At 40.0% G+C, this 17,759-nt stretch overlaps 1 protein-coding gene across 2 annotated transcripts in view; it reads left to right on the top strand.

Moving 5' to 3' along the window:
• The window catches only part of LOC129862718 (calcium-dependent secretion activator 2-like), a 252,818-nt gene that overhangs the window by 159,456 nt on the left and 75,603 nt on the right, over window positions 1-17,759 (top strand). For both annotated transcript variants that reach the window (XM_055934622.1, XM_055934623.1), the window contains exon 13: window positions 13,856-14,043. In XM_055934622.1, coding sequence (XP_055790597.1) covers window positions 13,856-14,043 — 188 coding nt within the window. The remainder of the gene's footprint in view (window positions 1-13,855; window positions 14,044-17,759) is intronic.

Raw genomic sequence — 17,759 nt, 5'->3', positions numbered from 1 at the left:
GAGCACCAAATTCAAATAAATTACTATAGAAATTAAACTTTCATGAAATCACACATGCAATACACCAAATTAACCTGTTGGGGATGGGGGCGCTGTTTAGACTATTTATGCTAATGTGGCTAATTTTTTAAACGGCTTCCCACAAAATCCTTGATCGTACAATATGCATATTATTATTATTATTGGATAGAAAACAGTCTATAGTTTCTATAGGAGTTGAAATTTTGTCTCTAAGTGGAACAGAGCCCATTCTACAGCAATTTCCCTGACATGGAGTCAGATTTGAGAAACGTTGGCCACTTTTCTGAAGTCATTTAAACGGGCACTGTCGTTGCTATGACTATACGGACACTTCTTACGTCTTCCCCTGGATGCCTTTACGTGATGACGATTCCAACGGGCTCGATTGCTCGTTCACAGGCCCTACAAATGAAAAAAACCTTTAGCTAGCAAGTCTTTTCTTGCTGCGTAACGCGCGTGGAAGACACCGACCCTCTCCTGTTCCAAGCGTTAGTTTAGCCTGTTATATTTCTCCGGTCATCTTTTCACTCGTTATAGGAGTTACAAACATCACAAAGTAGTTAATTTAAAGCGTTTTATAGCAATTTATATCCGTTTAGTGCGATTTTGGGACATTTATTTTTGCAACGATGTGAAAAGTTGGGAACGCTTTTCAGTTCATCCCGAACGTAGTTGACATTTCCACATGGCAAGAGGACAGCTTTCCACCAAAAGACGATTTCTCCCAAGAAAGGATCCTTTGCCCAAGATACTGATGGAAGAACAGCTCAAGGTAGGACATTTTTATTATGATAAATCGTGTTTCTGTCGAAACATTTTAGTGGCTTAGGACGCCATGTTTTTTGACGTAGCTTCGCTTGGCGCAAACTGTATTGAAAAGTAAGGATAAATTAAAAAATGTAATAACGCAATTGTATTAAGAATTAAATTGTCTATCAATCCCTGTCCACCCTATATTTTTTAGTCACGTTTATGAGTATTTATGTATAAGAGTAGATCACTGTCTAAGTGGCGCAAGGACGTTTTCTTTACCAGCTTGTCTACATTTCACATTGTCTAACCATGATTTTGGTGGCTAAATATAAACATTTTCGATCAAACTGTATATGCATGTTGTAATGTGATGTTACAGGAGTGTCATCGGAAGAATTCTGAGAAGGTTAGTGAAAAAATTAATATCTTTTGGCGATGTTGACTTTTATCGCTCACTTTGGCTAGAATCAATGCTGGGCTGCTAATTGCTATGTGCTAAGCTAATATAACGATTTATTGTGTTTTCGCTGTAAGACACTTAGAAAATCTGAAATATTGTCTGTATTCACAGGATCTGTGTCTTTCGATTCGTGTATGCTGTGTATTTTTACGAAATGTTTGATGATTAGTAGTTAGGTAAACACGTTGCTCATTGTAATTATTCTAGTCCATTTGTGATGGTGGGTGCAATTGTAAACTATGCCATATACCTGAAATATGCACTTTTTTCTAACAAAACCTATCCCATACCATAAATATGTTATCAGACTGTCATCTAATGAGTTTTTTTGTTGGTTAGGGGCTATAAATATCTTAGTTTAGCCGAATTGGTGATGGCTACTGGTGTTGGTGGACAAATAAAAGATGGTGGATTATGCTAATGTGTTTTTAGGTAATAGATGTACATCTTTACATATTGTGTCTTCCCTGTAAAACATTTTAAAAATCGGAAATGTTGACTGGATTCATAAGATCTGTGTCTTTCATTAGCTGTATTGGACTTTAATGTGTGAAAGTTAAATATTTTAAAAAAATATTTTTTTTGAATTTCGCGGCACTGGTTTTTCAGTGGGGGGGGGGGGGGGTGTGCCGCTAGCGCCACGCTGATCCTAGACAGGTTAAAGCTACACTTGTTGTGAATCCAGCCAACGTGTCAGATTTCAAAAAGACTTTACGACAAAAGCACACCAAACGATTATGTTAGGTAAGTACATAGTCACAGAAAAACACAGCCATTTTTCCAGCCAAAGAGAGGAGTCACAAAAAGCAGAAATAGAGATAAAATGAATCACTAACCTTTGATGATCTTCATCAGATGACACTCATAGGACTTCATGTTACACAATACATGTATGTTTTGTTCGATAAAGTTCATATTTATATCCGAAACTCTCAGTTTACATTGGCGCGTTACGTTCAGTAATGTTTTGCTTCCAAAACATCCGGTGATTTTGCAGAGAGCTACATCAATTTACAGAAATACTCATCATAAATGTTGATAAATACAAGTGTTATGCATGGAACTTTAGATAAACTTCTCCTTAATGCAACCGCTGTGTCATATTTCAAAAAAACTTTTTTCCGAAAAAGCACACCATGCAATAATCTGAGTACAGCGATCAGAGCCCAAACAAGCCATACAGATATCCGCCATGTTGTGGCGTCAACAAAGTCAGAAATAGCATTATAAATATTCACTTACCTTTGATGATCTTCATCAGAATGCACTCCCAGAAATCCCAGTTCCACAATAAATGTTGATTTGTTCGATAAAGTCCATCATTTATGTCCAAATACCTCCTTTTTGTTTGCGCGTTTAGTACACAATCCAAACTTACGACGTGCGGGCAGGTCCAGGTGAAAGTTCAGACGAAAAGTCATATTACAGTTCGTAGAAACATGTCAAACTAAGTATAGAATCAATCTTTAGGATGTTTTTATCATAAATCTTCAATAATGTTCCAACCGGAGAATTCCTTTGTCTCTAGAATTGCAATGGAACGCAAGCTACCTCTCACGTGAACACGCGTGACAAGCTCATGCCACTGGCAGACCTCTGACTCATTCAAGCTCCCATTCCCCCCTCCTTCACAGTAGAAGCATCAAACAAGGTTCTAAAGACTGTAGACATCTAGTCGAAGCATTAGGAAGTGCAATATGACCCCATTTCCACTGTATCTTGGATAGGCAAAGAGTTGAAAAACTACAAACCTCAGATTTCCCACTTTCTGGTTGGATTTTTTTCTCAGTTTTTTTTCCAAATATACTAATAATATGCATATTCTAGCTTTTAGGACTGAGTAGCAGGCAGTTTACTCTGGGCACCTTTTTATCCAAGCTACTCAATACTGCCCCCCTGTCCCAAAGAAGTTAATGATTATGAGCATACCCATAACATGAATCTGCCACCACTATTGGATTTGCTGGACGTTACACTTTCTTTGTATTCAGGACAAAAAGTGAATTGCGTTGCCACATTTTTTCCGTATTACTTTAGTGCCTTGTTGCTAACAGGATGTATTCTGTACAGGCTTCCTTCTCTGTAACTGTTTTAAAGTCACTATTGGCCTCATGGTGAAATCCCTGAGTGATTTCCTTCCTTTCTGGCAATTGAGGATGCCTGTATTTTTGTAGTGACTGGGTATATTGACACACCATCCAAAGTGTAATTAATAACTTCACTACGCTCAAAGGGATATTCAATGGGTGTGTGTTTTTTTTCTATTTTCATCTACCAATAGGTGCCCTTCTTTGCTAGGCATTGGAAAACCTCCCTGGTCTTTGTGGTTGAAATTCACTGCTCGACTGATGGACCTTACAGATGTGTGGGTTAGATAGATGAGGTAGTCAAAAATGATGTTAAACACTATTATTGCACTATTATTGAGTATGGAACTTATTAAGCAAATATTTACTCCTGAATGTATTTAGGCTTGCCATAACAAAGGGGTTGAATACTTATTAACTCCAGACATTTCAGCTTTTCATTTTTTATTAATTTGTAAAGAAAATTGTAAAATATAATTACACTTTGACATTATGGGGTATTGTGAGTAGTCCAGTGACAAAAAAAAATCAATTTTAAATTCAGGCCGTAATGCAATTATTTTTGGGAAAAGTCAAGGGGTGTGAACACTTTCTGAGGGTGCTGTAAGTCAACTGTAGTGTAAATGAATAATGTAAATGAGCAGTTCATCATCTAGTGACATGAAGCAGTGTTTAAAAAAATAAAAAAAGATTACATACATTTATTGAATCATTTGATTTTAACGGAAAGTAATAAACCAACATCATGGACTCTTGGTTAAAATGGTGTAGATGGTTGTTCTAATCTAAAGCAAATAAAATGTAAATTTTAAAGTAAAATTAATTTTAATCAACATCTCAAAAGCCACGTTAATAAACAGATCACTGACCATTTCGAATCCCAGCGTACCTTCTACGCTGTGCAATCTGGTTTCCGAGCTGGTCACGGGTGCACCTCAGCCAGGCTCAAGGTACTAAACGATATCATAACCGCCATCGATAAAAGACAGTAATGTGCAGCCGTCTTCATCGACCTGGCCAAGGCTTTCGACTCTCAATCACCGTATTCTTATTGGCAGACTCAATAGCCTTGGTTTCTCAAATGACTGCCTCGCCTGGTTCACCAGACAGAGTTCAGTGTGTCAAATCGTAGAAACTGTTGTCTGGACCTCTGGCAGTCTCTATGGGGGTACCACAGGGTTCAATTCTCGGGCCAACTTTTTTCTCTGTATATATCAATGATGTCGCTCTTGCTGTGGGTGATTCCCTGATTCACCTCTACACAGACGACACCATTCTGTATACATCTGGCCCTTCTTTGGACACTGTGTTAACCTGTTGAGGCTGGGGGCGCTGTTGTCACTATTTATGGTAATCGTGTAATTTTTGAAACGGCTTCCTACAAAATTCTTGATCGTACAATATGCATATTATTATTATTATTGGATAGAAAACAGTCTATAGTTTCTATAGGAGTTGAAATTTTGTCTCTAAGTGGAACAGAGCCCATTCTACAGCAATTTCCCTGACATGGATTCAGATTTCAGAAATGTTGGCCACTGTTCTGAAGTCAGTTAAAACGGCACTGATATTGCTATGACTATACGGACACTTCTTACGTCTTCCCCTGGATGCCTTTACGTGATGACGATTTGAATGGGGTCGATTGCGCGTTCACAGGCACTATAAATTAAAAAACCCTGTAGCTAGTCACTCTTTTGGAGCTGCGTCATGCGCCTGGAGGACACCGACCCGCACCTGTTCCAAGCATTAGTGTTGGGAGTAATCTTTCTCCGGTCATGTTAAGACTCGTTATAGGAGTTAAAAACATCATAAGGTAGTTAATTTAAAGCGTTTTATAGCAATTTATATCCGTTTAGTGCGATTTTGGGACATTTATTTCTGAAACGCTGTGAATCGCTGGGCACGCTTCCAGTTCATGCTGAACGCAGTTGGCATTTCCACATGGCAAGAGGACAGCTTTCCACCAAAAGACGATTAGACCCAAGAAAGGATCCTTTGCCCAAGATACTGATGGAAGAACAGCTCAAAGTAGGAAATTTTTATTATGATAAATCGTGTTTCTGTCGAAAAATGTTAGTGGCTTAGGACGCCATGTTTTTTGACGTAGCTTCGCTTGGCGCAAACTGTATTGAAAAGTAAGGATAATTTAAAAAATGTAATTCCGCGATTGTATTAAGAATTAAATTGTCTATCAATCGCTGTCCACCCTATATTTTTTAGTCACGTTTATGAGTATTTATGTGTACGAGTAGATCACTGTCTAATATGGAGCACGGACATTTTCTCACCAGCTGGGCTACTTTCCCCATTGTCTAACCATGATTTTGGTGGCTAAATATGCACATTTTCGAACAAACTGTATATGCATGTTGTAATGTGATGTTACAGGGGTGTCATCTGAAGAATTCTGAGAAGGTTAGTGAAAAAAATAATATATTTTGGCGATGTTTACGTTATCGCTCACTTTGGCTAGAATTAATGCTGGGGTAATGTTTGCACATGTGCTATGCTAATATAACGATTTATTGTGTTTTCGCTGTAAGACACTTAGAAAATCTGAAATATTGTCTGTATTCACAGGATCTGTGTCTTTAGATTAGTGTATGCTGTGTATTTTTACGAAATGTTTGATGATTAGTAAGTAGGTAAACACGTTGCTCTATGTAGTTATTCTAGTCCATTTGTGACGGTGGGTGCAATTGTAACCTATGCCATCTACCTGAAATATGCACATTTTTCTAACAAAACCTATCCCATACCATAAATATGTTATCAGACTGTCATCTGATGAGTTTTTTTTCTTGGTTAGGGGCTATAAATATCTTAGTTTAGCCGAATTAGTGATAGCTACTGTTGTTGGTGGACAAAGAAAAGATGGTGGATTATGCTAATGTGTTTTTAGCTAATAGATTTACATCTTTACATATTGTGTCTTCCCTGTAAAACATTTTAAAAATCGGACATGTTGGCTGGATTCACAAGATCTGTGTCTTTCATTAGCTGTATTGGACTTTAATGTGTGAAAGTTAAATATTTGTAAAAAATATTTTTTTTGAATTTCGCGGCTCTGCCTTTTCAGTGGGGGTGGGGGGGGAGTGCCGCTAGCGGCACCCTCATCCTAGACAGGTTAACTTCTTATGGCTGCAGGGGCAGTATTGAGTAGCTTGGATGAAAGGTGCCCAAAGTAAACGGCCTACTCCTCAGTCCCAGTTACTAATATATGCATATTGTTATTAGTATTGGATAGAAAACACTCTGAAGTTTTTAAAACTGTTTGAATTATGTCTGTGAGTATAACAGAACTCATATGTCAGGCAAAAACCTGAGAAGTTCCACTTCCTGTTTGGATTTTTTCTGGGGGTGCCAGATTTTCAACCAAGCTCTCATTGAAATTACAGCGAGATATTGATGAGTTTTCACTTCCTACGGCTTCCACTAGATGTCAACAGTCAATAGAACTTTGTCTGATGACTCTAATGTGAAGGGGGGCCGAAGGAGACAGGAATTAGTCACCACTGCCACGAGGTGATCACGCATTGAAGAGGCGCGTTCACGTGAGAGGGAGCTCCGTTCCATCGGTCAACTGAAGTCAATGTAATTCTCCGGTTGGAAAGTTATTCAAGATGTATGTTAACAACATTCTAAAGATTGATTCAGTACATCGTTTGACATGTTTCTACTGATTGTAACGGAATTTTTGGACATTTCGTCACGTTATAGTGGTCGCGCTTTGTGACTTTGGTTAAGGCGTTTGGTAAACAATTCCAAAGTAGCTAATTGGACATAAATAACGGACATTATCAAACAAATCAAGCATTTATTGTGGACCTGGGATTCCTAGGACTGCATTCTGATGAAGTTCATCAAAGGTAAGGAAACATTTATCATGTATTTTCTTGTTTCTGTTGAGTCCAACATGGCGGCTAATTTGGCTATTGTTCTGAGCTCCGTCTCAGATTATTGCATGATTTGCTTTTTCCGTAAAGTTTTTAAAAAAATCTGACACAGCGGTTGCATTAAGGAGAGGTATATCTATAATTCCATGTGTATATCATCTACATTGATGAGTATTTCTGTTGAAACGATGTGGCTATGCAAAATCACTTGATGTTTTTGCAACTAGTGAATCTAACGCGCCAATGTAAACTCCGATTTTTTTATATAAATATGAACTTAATCAAACAAAACATGCATGTATTGTGTAACATGAAGTCCTATGAGTGTCATCTATTGAAGATAATCAAAGGTTAGTGATTCATTTTCTCTATTTCTGTTTTTTGTGAAAGCTATCTTTTGCTGGAAAAATGGCTGTGCTTATTGTGGTTTTGTGGTGACCTAACATAATTGTTTGTAGTGCTTTCGCTGAAAAGCATATTTGAAATCGGACACTTTGGTGGGATTAACAACAAGATTACCTTTAAAATGATATAAGACACATGTATGTTTGAGGAATTTTAATTATGAGATTTCGCCCTGCACTTTCACTCGCTGTTGTCATATCATCCCGGTAGCGGGATGACAGCCATATTAACTAACCTCCAAATGAGCTTCAATGCCATACAACACTCCTTCCGTGGCCTCCAACTGCTCTTAAACGCTAGTAAAACCAAATGCATGCTTTTCAACCGTTCGCTGCCCACACCCACAAAAAATGAATCGAGCAAGGATTTCTATACCGTTTTCTTTGTTCCTACTGTCTTTAGTATTTGTTTTAATCTTCTATAAAAGGCTGTTTTGATATTTGAGAATGTCTGAAACTAGCATCACTACCCTGGACGGTTCTGACCTAGAATATGTGGACAACTACAAATACCTAGGTGTCTGGCTAGACTGTAAACTCTCCTTCCAGACTCATATTAAGCATCTCCAATCCAAAATCAAATCTAGAATCGGCTTTCTATTTCGCAACAAAGCCTCCTTCACTCACGCCGCCAATCTTACCCTCGTAAAATTGACTATCCTACCTATCCTCGACTTCGGCGATGTCATCTACAAAATAGCTTCCAATATTCTACTCAGCAAACCGGATGCAGTCTATCACAGTGCCATCCGTTTTGATACCAAAGCCCCTTATACCACCCATCACTACGACCTGTATGCTCTAGTCGGCTGGCCCTTTCTACAAATTCGTCGCCAGACTCACTGGCTCCAGGTCATCTATAAGTCTATGCTAGGTAAAGCTCCGCCTTATTTCAGCTCACTGGTCACGATAACAACACCCACCCGTAGCACTCGCTCCAGCAGGTATATCTCACTGGTCATCCCCAAAGCCAACACCTACTTTGGCCGCCTTTCCTTCCAGTTCTCTGCATGTTAGTGACTGGAACGAATTGCGAACATCGCTGAAGCTGTTTCCCTCACTAACTTTAAACATCAGCTATCTGAGCAGCTAACCGTTCTCTGCAACTGTACATAGTCCATCTGTAAATAGCCCACCCAATCTACCTACCTCATCCCCATATTGTTTTTATTTACTTTTCTGCTCTTTTGCACACCAGTATCTCTACCTGCACATCATCATCTGCTCATTTATCACTCCAGTGTTTATCTGCTAAATTGTAATTATTTCGCTACTATGGCCTATTTATTGCCTACCTCCTCACGTCATTTGCACACACTGTATATAGACTTTCTTTTTTTTCTATTGTGTTATTGACTGTATGCTTGTTTATTCCATGTGTAACTGTGTTGTTTGTGTTGCACTGCTTTGCTTTATCTTGGCCAGGTCGCAGTTGTAAATGAAAACTTCTTCTCAACTAGCTTACCTGGTTAAATAAAGGTGAAATAAATTAAAAAAGAAATTGTTGATGGACAAAAATACTTTTTTTATCTTTTCCACACAAAACAATGTGCACAAAACAGCCTATGTTCAGCAGGTTAGGTTTTTCAAAAAGTGACATGACAACTTTAATTCCAGCTGGTTCCATATGGAAGGGGTCACATTTACAAGAGCCATGACACAGAGTTGACCAAGACCAGGCCAAGCAGATCCCCTGTCACTCAGCACACAGGAACCATGTTCTTTAGAGAGAGCTAACGAGGCAGTCAGCTCGTTAATGGCTAATTGAGCGGTCAGCGCCAAGACTTGAGTGGGCCATCTGTTTGTCACAGTGGAACATCTTGTCACATGCTGCCAGGCTGCAGGGTGCTCGGCTGTATTCTTTTGTAGTGTGATATTAATAGATCCAACAGAGAAAGAGAGAACGATTCAGATGGAGAGAGGGAGAAAGAGAGAGAGAGAGGGAACGATTCAGATGGAGAGAGGGAGAAAGAGAGAGAGAGGGAACGATTCAGATGGAGAGAGGGAGAAAGAGAGAGAGAGGGAACGATTCAGATGGAGAGAGGGAGAAAGAGAGAATGAATAACTAAAGGGGGAGGGAGAATTGGAGAGGTAGGAGTGACAGAGCGATAGAAAAGGAAATGAGAGAAAGAATGCCTAAAAGGAAATGTGTGGTGAATGCCTCCTAGTCAGGTCATATCCAACTGTCTTAGTGGAGCCTGTTTTGATTGACTGTACAAAGAGGCTGCCAGTACATTAAGACATGAAGGAATCCTATTGTATCCCAGTCCCTATTAGGATGGCTCAAGGTTGCTTTTATTTTCAGTTTGAGGAAGACCGAGAATTGGAGCTGCTTACATGCTGACCAGACCGCGTGTGTCCGCGTGGATTTTGTCTACCCACACCAGACGTGATCAGGACACGCAGGATGAAATATCAAAACGAACTCTGAACCAACTATATTAATTTGGAGACATGTCGAAAAGCATTAAACATTTATGGTTATTTAACTAGCTTGCTGTTTCTAGCTAACTTGTCCTGGGATATAAACATTGGGTTGTTATTTTACCTGAAATGCACAAACTCTTCTACTCCGACAATTAATCCACAGATAAAAGGGTAAACCAAGTTTGTTTCTAGTACTCTCTCCTCCTTCATGCTTCTTCTTCTTTTTTGGACATTATATGGCAGTTGGCAACCAACTTTAAGGTGCATTACCACTACCAACTGGACTGGAGTGTGGCCCTCAGTTCATCTTTCAATCACCCACGTGGGTATACGCTCCTCAAAACCAGTGAGGAGATGGCACGTGAGTATATGCTCCTAAAAACCAATGAGGAGATGGGAGAGGCGGGACTTGCAGCGTGTCAAGCATCCCGAATAGAACCAAGTTCTATTTTAGCGCTGGCTGCGCAGACGCTCGTTGACGCACGAGAGCAGTGTGGGTGCAATGATTGAATAACATGTATGTGTACATTTATTTAGCAATTTGACGCAAGCGGTGTGGGCAGCGTATTATCATTTGTATCCATCGGCATTTTGTTTCTGACGCAAAATATGAAAATAGTATTTTATATTTATTCAGCCTTCCATGTAAAAGTATATCAAGAGCATCATTAATGTGGAAATAGAAACTAGCCAAACTCAGACAGGGGGCACAGTATTGCGCATGTCTGGGTTGCTCCCAAGTCAACCATAGCCACCCAAAGAGTCTCGGTTGCTATGCCAGGGATCTATTGGCGTTGTCGTGGGCGACTGCTCAGCGGAGGTGCTAATTTGTTAATATTTCTTCCGAGAGGAGTCTTAATTAGGTTTGTAAGATGCATGCCTAATTTTGTTATTATGCGCAGGATGAATGAACTAATGAATGTTCCAGGATTTCAGATCGCTCCAAACTTCCTATTTCACGCGTGACATTTTTTGCCAATGAATTAATTGTTTGTTGTTAACCTTGCACTCCTTTGTTTATTTGTTGGAAATAGTCTGGGAGTTTCTCTTTAAATTATAAATCCACTGAAAACCACTCATTCTTATAATTTACAGTGTTAAATAACACTCATATGTGAGAACACAATTTTTTGTGAACAAATGTTTCATTTTGTCATTGGTAAGGTTGGTAGCAACATGTGAAAATCTGTTGCTGCTCAAGTCAATTACAAAACCCACTGCAATACTCTCTATGGGTTGGCTGGCTGGCTAGCTAGGTACCTAGCTAGCTAGCAAACGTACAGTAGGGAGACACAATAATACCAAAGTCAATATCAGCATGTGAAGTAGCTAGTTAGTGCAGTTTGTTTAGGCGATAATACAGCTATCAATTTAGTCTAGAATCTCACCATGTTCAACCTGCAGATCGATGTGCCTCACAGAGTGAGGTCTGACATTTGTAATGGCCATGCAACGGCACCATGCAGTGCACCCTGGACTGAACAGGCAGACAAATAGGATAAATGTGGTGGACGCTCTGCTAAATTACACATTTCTCAAGGTAGGAATATCGCAAAAATATGATCAGTATTGAAATCTGACATGTATGATAGACAATTTCCCAATCGAAAAGTAGTTTTCCTATTAACTTCCTGTGTAGTGAGAGCTGCTTTATCGCAATGCTACGTCATACCGGCCAAATTTCTGCCTGCTTGAACAGCAATAGTTCTGATACACATGAAAACATGAAATGACCCAGGGAATCAATAGAACATCTCTCAGAGATGCACAAAACAATATAACATTCAAAATGGGTGAATCTTTCCTTTAACAGCTTATTGCAGGGGATATATCTTATCTGTATGCTGTACTTTACAGTGATAATTGAGCTTCTGTCATAGCTCCTGCTTTAAACTCATAGATTGCCTTTATTTTTTGTTTGAAAATGTGTACTCTAGTTTTGAAAATCAATGTGTACTTTAGTTTTTAACATAATCAAGTTGTTCAATTAAATAAAAATCATCTAGTTTCCAATCAATAGAATGTTGGCATAAAAGGCATAACTACGGCCCATAGTCTGGTCGAGCAGTAATGCTCTCTTCTATGGAAAGTATTCAGACCCCTTGACTTTTTCCACATTTTGATACATTACAGCCTTATTCCAAAATGGATAAAAAATATTTAAAAAATCCTCAGCAATCTATACACAATACCCTTTAATGACAAAGGGGAAACAGTTTTTTTAGAAATGTTTGCATTTAAAATAAAATAAACAGAAATACCTTATTTACATAAGTATTCTAACCCTTTGCTATGAGACTTGAAATTGAGCTCAGCTACATCCTATTTCCATTGATCATTCTTGAGATGTTTCTATAACTTCATTGGAGTCCACCTGTGGTAAATTCAATTGATTGGACATGATTTGGAAAGGCACACATCTGGCTATATAATGTTCCACAGTTGACCGTGCATGTCAGAGCAAAAACCAAGCCTTGATGTCGAAGGAATTGTCCGTAGAGCTCCGAGACAGGATTGTGTCGAGCCACAGATCTGGGGAAGGGTACCAAAAAATGTATGCATCATTGAGGGTCCCCAATAACGCAGTGGCCTCCATCATTCTTAAATGGAAGATGTTTGGAACTACCAAGACTCTTCCTAGAGCTGGCCGCTCGGCATAACTGAGTGGAAGCTACTCCTCAGTAAAAGGCACATCATAGCCCACTTGAAGTTTGCCAAAAGGCATCTAAAGACTCTCAGACCATGAGAAACAAGATTCTCTGGTCTGATGAAACCAATATTGAAATCTTTGGCCTGAATGCCAAGCGTCACGTCTGGAGGAAACCTGGCACCCTCCCCTACGGTGAAGCTTGGTGGTGGCAGCATCATCATGCTGTGGGGATGTTTTTCAGCAGCAGGGACTGGGAGACTAGTCAGGATCGAGGCAAAGATGAATGGAGCAAATTACAGAGAGATTTTTGATGAAACCCTGCTCCAGAGCGCTCATGACCTCAGACTGGGGCGAATGTTTCCCCTTCCAACAGGACAACGACCTAAATCACACAGCCAAGACAACGCTGGAATGGCTTCGGAACAAGTCTCTGAATGTCCTTGAGTGGCCCAGCCAGAGCCCGGACTTCAACCCGATCTAACATCTCTGGAGAGACCTGAAGATAGCTGTGCACCAACGCTCCCCATCCAACCTGACAGAGCTTTAGAGGATCTGCGGAGAAGAATAGGAGAATCTCCCCAAATACAGATGTGCCAAGCTTGTAGCGTCATACCCAAAAAGACTTAAGGCTGTAATCTCTTCCGAAGGTACTTCAACAAAGTACTGAGTAAAGGGTCTGAATACTTATGTAAATGTCATATTTCCATTTTCAATTTTGTATAAATTAGCAAACATTTCTAAAAACCAATTTTTGCTTTGTAATTATGGGTTATTGTACGTAGATTGATGAGGGGAAAAACGATGTAATCCATTTTAGAATAAGGCTGTAATGTAACAAAATGTGAAAAAACTCAAGGGGTCTGAATACTTTCTGAATGCACTGTACATCCCCGCTGCGGTGGGGATTCGATACCCACATCAGCCCTACACTTGTCGAATCCCTTTATTCTTCCCCCTACTTATCTGCTCCCATCCTTTTACAAATAAATGAAAATGTGTAAGTTGTTCGGAATTCCAATCTACGCTCCCCCAAAAAAGAAGCCGTAATTATCTATCAATTGTTTTCAACAGATTCCAGTCAGAGACAATCAGTGGCAGGGGTCCCAATAACTCAAAGCTGTCCTCTCTAGCCTGTCTTCTGTTTGTGTCCACAGGGATGGTTCAGTCCAGGCCAGGTGTTTGTGCTGGATGAGTACTGCGCCCGCTACGGTGTGAGGGGCTGCCACCGCCACCTCAGCTACCTCCGGGACCTGATGGAGTACTCTGGGGACAACATCTTGGTCGACCCCACCCTCCTGCATTACAGCTATGCTTTCTGCGCCTCCCACATTCATGGCAATAGGTACATACATTGACAAGCTCCACAAACAAGTTACAAAAGTGTTGTATACTGTGTTGTACTACATCAACTACGGGTTTTTGCTTTTACTGTTTGATTAACTGAAATGTTGTGTCCGGAGCTCAGATGGTTCCATTCAAGAAGAAAATATCAATAACTAGTAAAAAGACTCAATGTTGTTCATACACTTCCATTCATTGTCCCTCCACACAGACAGTGCATTTGGAAAGTATTCAGACCCATTCCCTTTTTCCTAATTTTGTTACGTTACAGCCTTTTTCTAAAATGGATCAATCTACACACTATACCCCATAATGACAAAGCGAAAACATTATTATGCCGTGTGGCTCAAACTTTCCAATTTGTAAGTCGCTCTGGATAAGAGCGTCTGCTAAATGACTTAAATGTAAATGTAAATATGTATATTTTTTATATGCAGAAATACCTTATTTACATAAGTATTCAGACCCTTTGCTATGAGACTTGAAATTGTGCTCAGGTGCATCCTGTTTCCATTGCTTATCCTTGAGATGTTTCTGCAACTTGATTGGAGTCCACCATGATTTGGATAGGTACACGCCTGTCTATATAAGGTCTCACAGATGACAGTACATGTCAGAGCAAAAACCAAGCCATGAGGTCGAAGGAATTGTCCGTAGAGCTCCGAGACAGGATTGTGTCGAGGCACAGATCTGGGGAAGGGTACAAAAAAATAATTCTGCAGCATTGAAGGTCCCCAAGAACACAGTGGCCTCCATCGTTCTTAAATGGAAGAAGTTTGGAACTACCAGGACTCTCCATAGAGCTGGCCGCATGGACAAACTGAGCAATCGGGGGAGAAGGGCCTTGGTCAGGTGGGTGACTGTCATGACTGTCCTGTGTGGATCAGAATGGGTCAGATCAGACTGGTGGGAGGGTAACAGTAATCAGGCCTCTCTCTCTCCCACAGAGGGGAAGGAGAGCTGCTGGATGGTCGACCGTTCACACTCGGTCGTAAATTAAGCAGCAGAGAAATCTCTCTTTACCCTTTGGTATCAACTAAAGGAATGCCTTTGCCACAGACACTTTTGCCGCCCAAAATTCTAACGTCCAAAAGTGGATAACGGAACAATAATTCTAACATGGGGAATGTGGGAAATGGTCAGTGGGGAGATGTAGACAATTAATGTCATATTGTTTTTCATTTTGTGATGTAATTAAAAAACTATGGACCAAATACTGTAACTTGGAAAGAATACGCCATTTATCTGTCAAGTTTCCATCCAATATGTTGTACATATAATATGAAAAATGAGGAGAGTATTTCAGTTAAGAGAGGAATGTGATTTTAGGAGTCATAAGAGATAAACATATCCTTTACATATCTAAACATATCCTTTGCACAATAAATAGCCACGCCCCGAGTGAGGTCAGAGAGCTTGTCAGCATGACGGAACACCCCTTTTGGCCAGAGTGCATAAAGAGCCTTTGTAACGAAATTAACATTAGACCAGGAAACGTGAGGCGAGAGCTACATATTTTAATGTAGCTGTAGCTCATGTCCATCCTGGTCCGAATCCTAAATACCAACACGAGGAGGAAGAGGCGAGAAGCTCACCTCAGACAATCACTGGTATAGCTGGATAGCTGTCTTAAGTCAGATATTGAGAAAAGCGAATCTAAGTGAGACTATCCTACTACGCTCGTCACCAATGGGAATCGTCGGCATGGCTGGTTATCTTCCAGAGTGAACAACCACAGAAGAAGGGAAAGGGGAGACCCCTTTCGGACAATCAGAGTCATACAGCCGGAAGGCCAACAACTTTCCGAGAAGGCTTGGTTCCGACCGAGATAAATGACAAACAAAAGAATTTCGCACGTACAGTTGAAGTCGGAAGTTTGCATACACCTTAGCCAAATACATTTAAACTCAGTTTTTCATAATTCCTGACATTTAATCCTAGTAAAAATCCCCTGTTTTAGGTCAGTTAGGATCACCACTTTATCTTAAGAATGTGAAAAGTCAGAATAATAGTAGAGAGAATGATTTATTTCAGCTTTTATTTCTTTCATCACATTCCAAGTGGGTCAGAAGTGTACATATACTCAATTAGTATTTGGTAGCATTGCCTTTTACATTTTTTAACTTGGGTCAAAGGTTTCGGGTATTCTTCCATAAGCTTCACACAATAAGTTTGTTGAGTTTTGGCCCATTCCTCCTGACAGAGCTGGTGTAACTGAGTCAGGTTTGTAGGCCTCCTTGCTCGCACATGCTTTTTCAGTTCTGCCCACAAATTTTCTAAAGGATTGAGGTCAGGCCTTTGTGATGGCCACTCCAATACCTTGACTTTGTTGTCCTTAAGCCATTTTGACACAACTTTGGAAGTATGCTTGGGGTCAATGTCCATTGGGAAGACCCATTTGCGACCAAGCTTTAACTTCCTGACTGATGTCTTGAGATGTTGCTTCAATATATCCACATAATTTTCCTGCCTCATGATGCCATCTATTTTGTGAAGTGCATCAGTGCCTCCTGCATTAAAGAACCCCCACAACATGATGCTGCCACCCCCCGTGCTTCACGTTTGGGATGGTGTTCTTCGGCAAGCCTCCCCCTTTTTCCTCCAAACTTAAGGATGGTCGCATTTCTACAAAAAGTATGAACTTTGTCCCCATGTGCAGTTGCAAACCGTAGTCTGTCTTTTTAATGGTGGTTTTGGAGCAGTGGCTTCTTCCTTGCTGAGCGGCCTATCAGGTTATGTCGATATAGAACTCGTTTTATTGTGGATATAGATACTTTTGTATCTGTTTTCTCCAGCATCTTCACAAGATCCTTTGGTGTTTTTCTGGGATTGATTTGCACTTTTCGCACCAAAGTGCAAATCACTTTCATACGTTCATCTCAAGTTGACAGAACACGTCTCCTTCCTGAGCGGTATGACGTCTGTGTGGTCCCATGGTGTTTATACTTGCGTACTATTGTTTGTACAGATGAACGTGGTACCTTCAGGCGTTTGGAAATTGCTCCCAAGGATGAACCAGATTTGTGGAGGTCTACAATGTTTTTTATGAGGTCTTGGTTGATTTCTTTAGATTGTCCCATGATGTCAAGCAAAGAGGCACTGAGTATGAAGGTAGGCCTTGAAATACATCCACAGGTACACCTCCAATTGACTCAAATGATGTCAATTAGCCTATCAGAAGCTTCTAAAGCCAAGACGTAATTTTCTGGAATTTTCCAAGCTGTTTAAAGGCACTGCCAACTTAGTGTATGTAGACTTCTGACCCACTGGAATTGTGATACAGTGAGTTACGTGAAATAATCTGTCTGTAAACAATTCTTGGAAAATGACGTGTCATGCACAAAGTAGATGTTTTGACCGACTTACCAAAACTATAGTTTGTTAACAAGAAATTTGTGGAGTGGTTGTAAAAAAAAGTTTTAATGACTCCAACCTAAGTGTGTGTGAACATTGACTCAGTACCGGTTGTCCTTGTATATGATCTCATTATTGTTATCTATTTTTATTTGAAAATGTTCTTACTTTCTAACTTTGCGTTGTTGGGAAAGGGCTCGTGATTAAGCATTTCACAGTAAAGTCTACACCTGTTGTATATTCGGCGCATGCAACAAATATATATTTTTTCATGCATAGGCTGTCATACACATATAGAAAAGCGTGTATACCTATTATTTCACATTTCAGGATTTCTCCTCAGAAATCAAGGATTTTATTTGT

The sequence above is a fragment of the Salvelinus fontinalis genome, chromosome 9 (assembly GCF_029448725.1).
Source record: "Salvelinus fontinalis isolate EN_2023a chromosome 9, ASM2944872v1, whole genome shotgun sequence".
Lineage (NCBI taxonomy): Eukaryota > Metazoa > Chordata > Actinopteri > Salmoniformes > Salmonidae > Salvelinus > Salvelinus fontinalis.
Note: the sequence above shows the minus strand (reverse complement) of the source record. Positions and strands in the feature narration are given on the sequence as shown.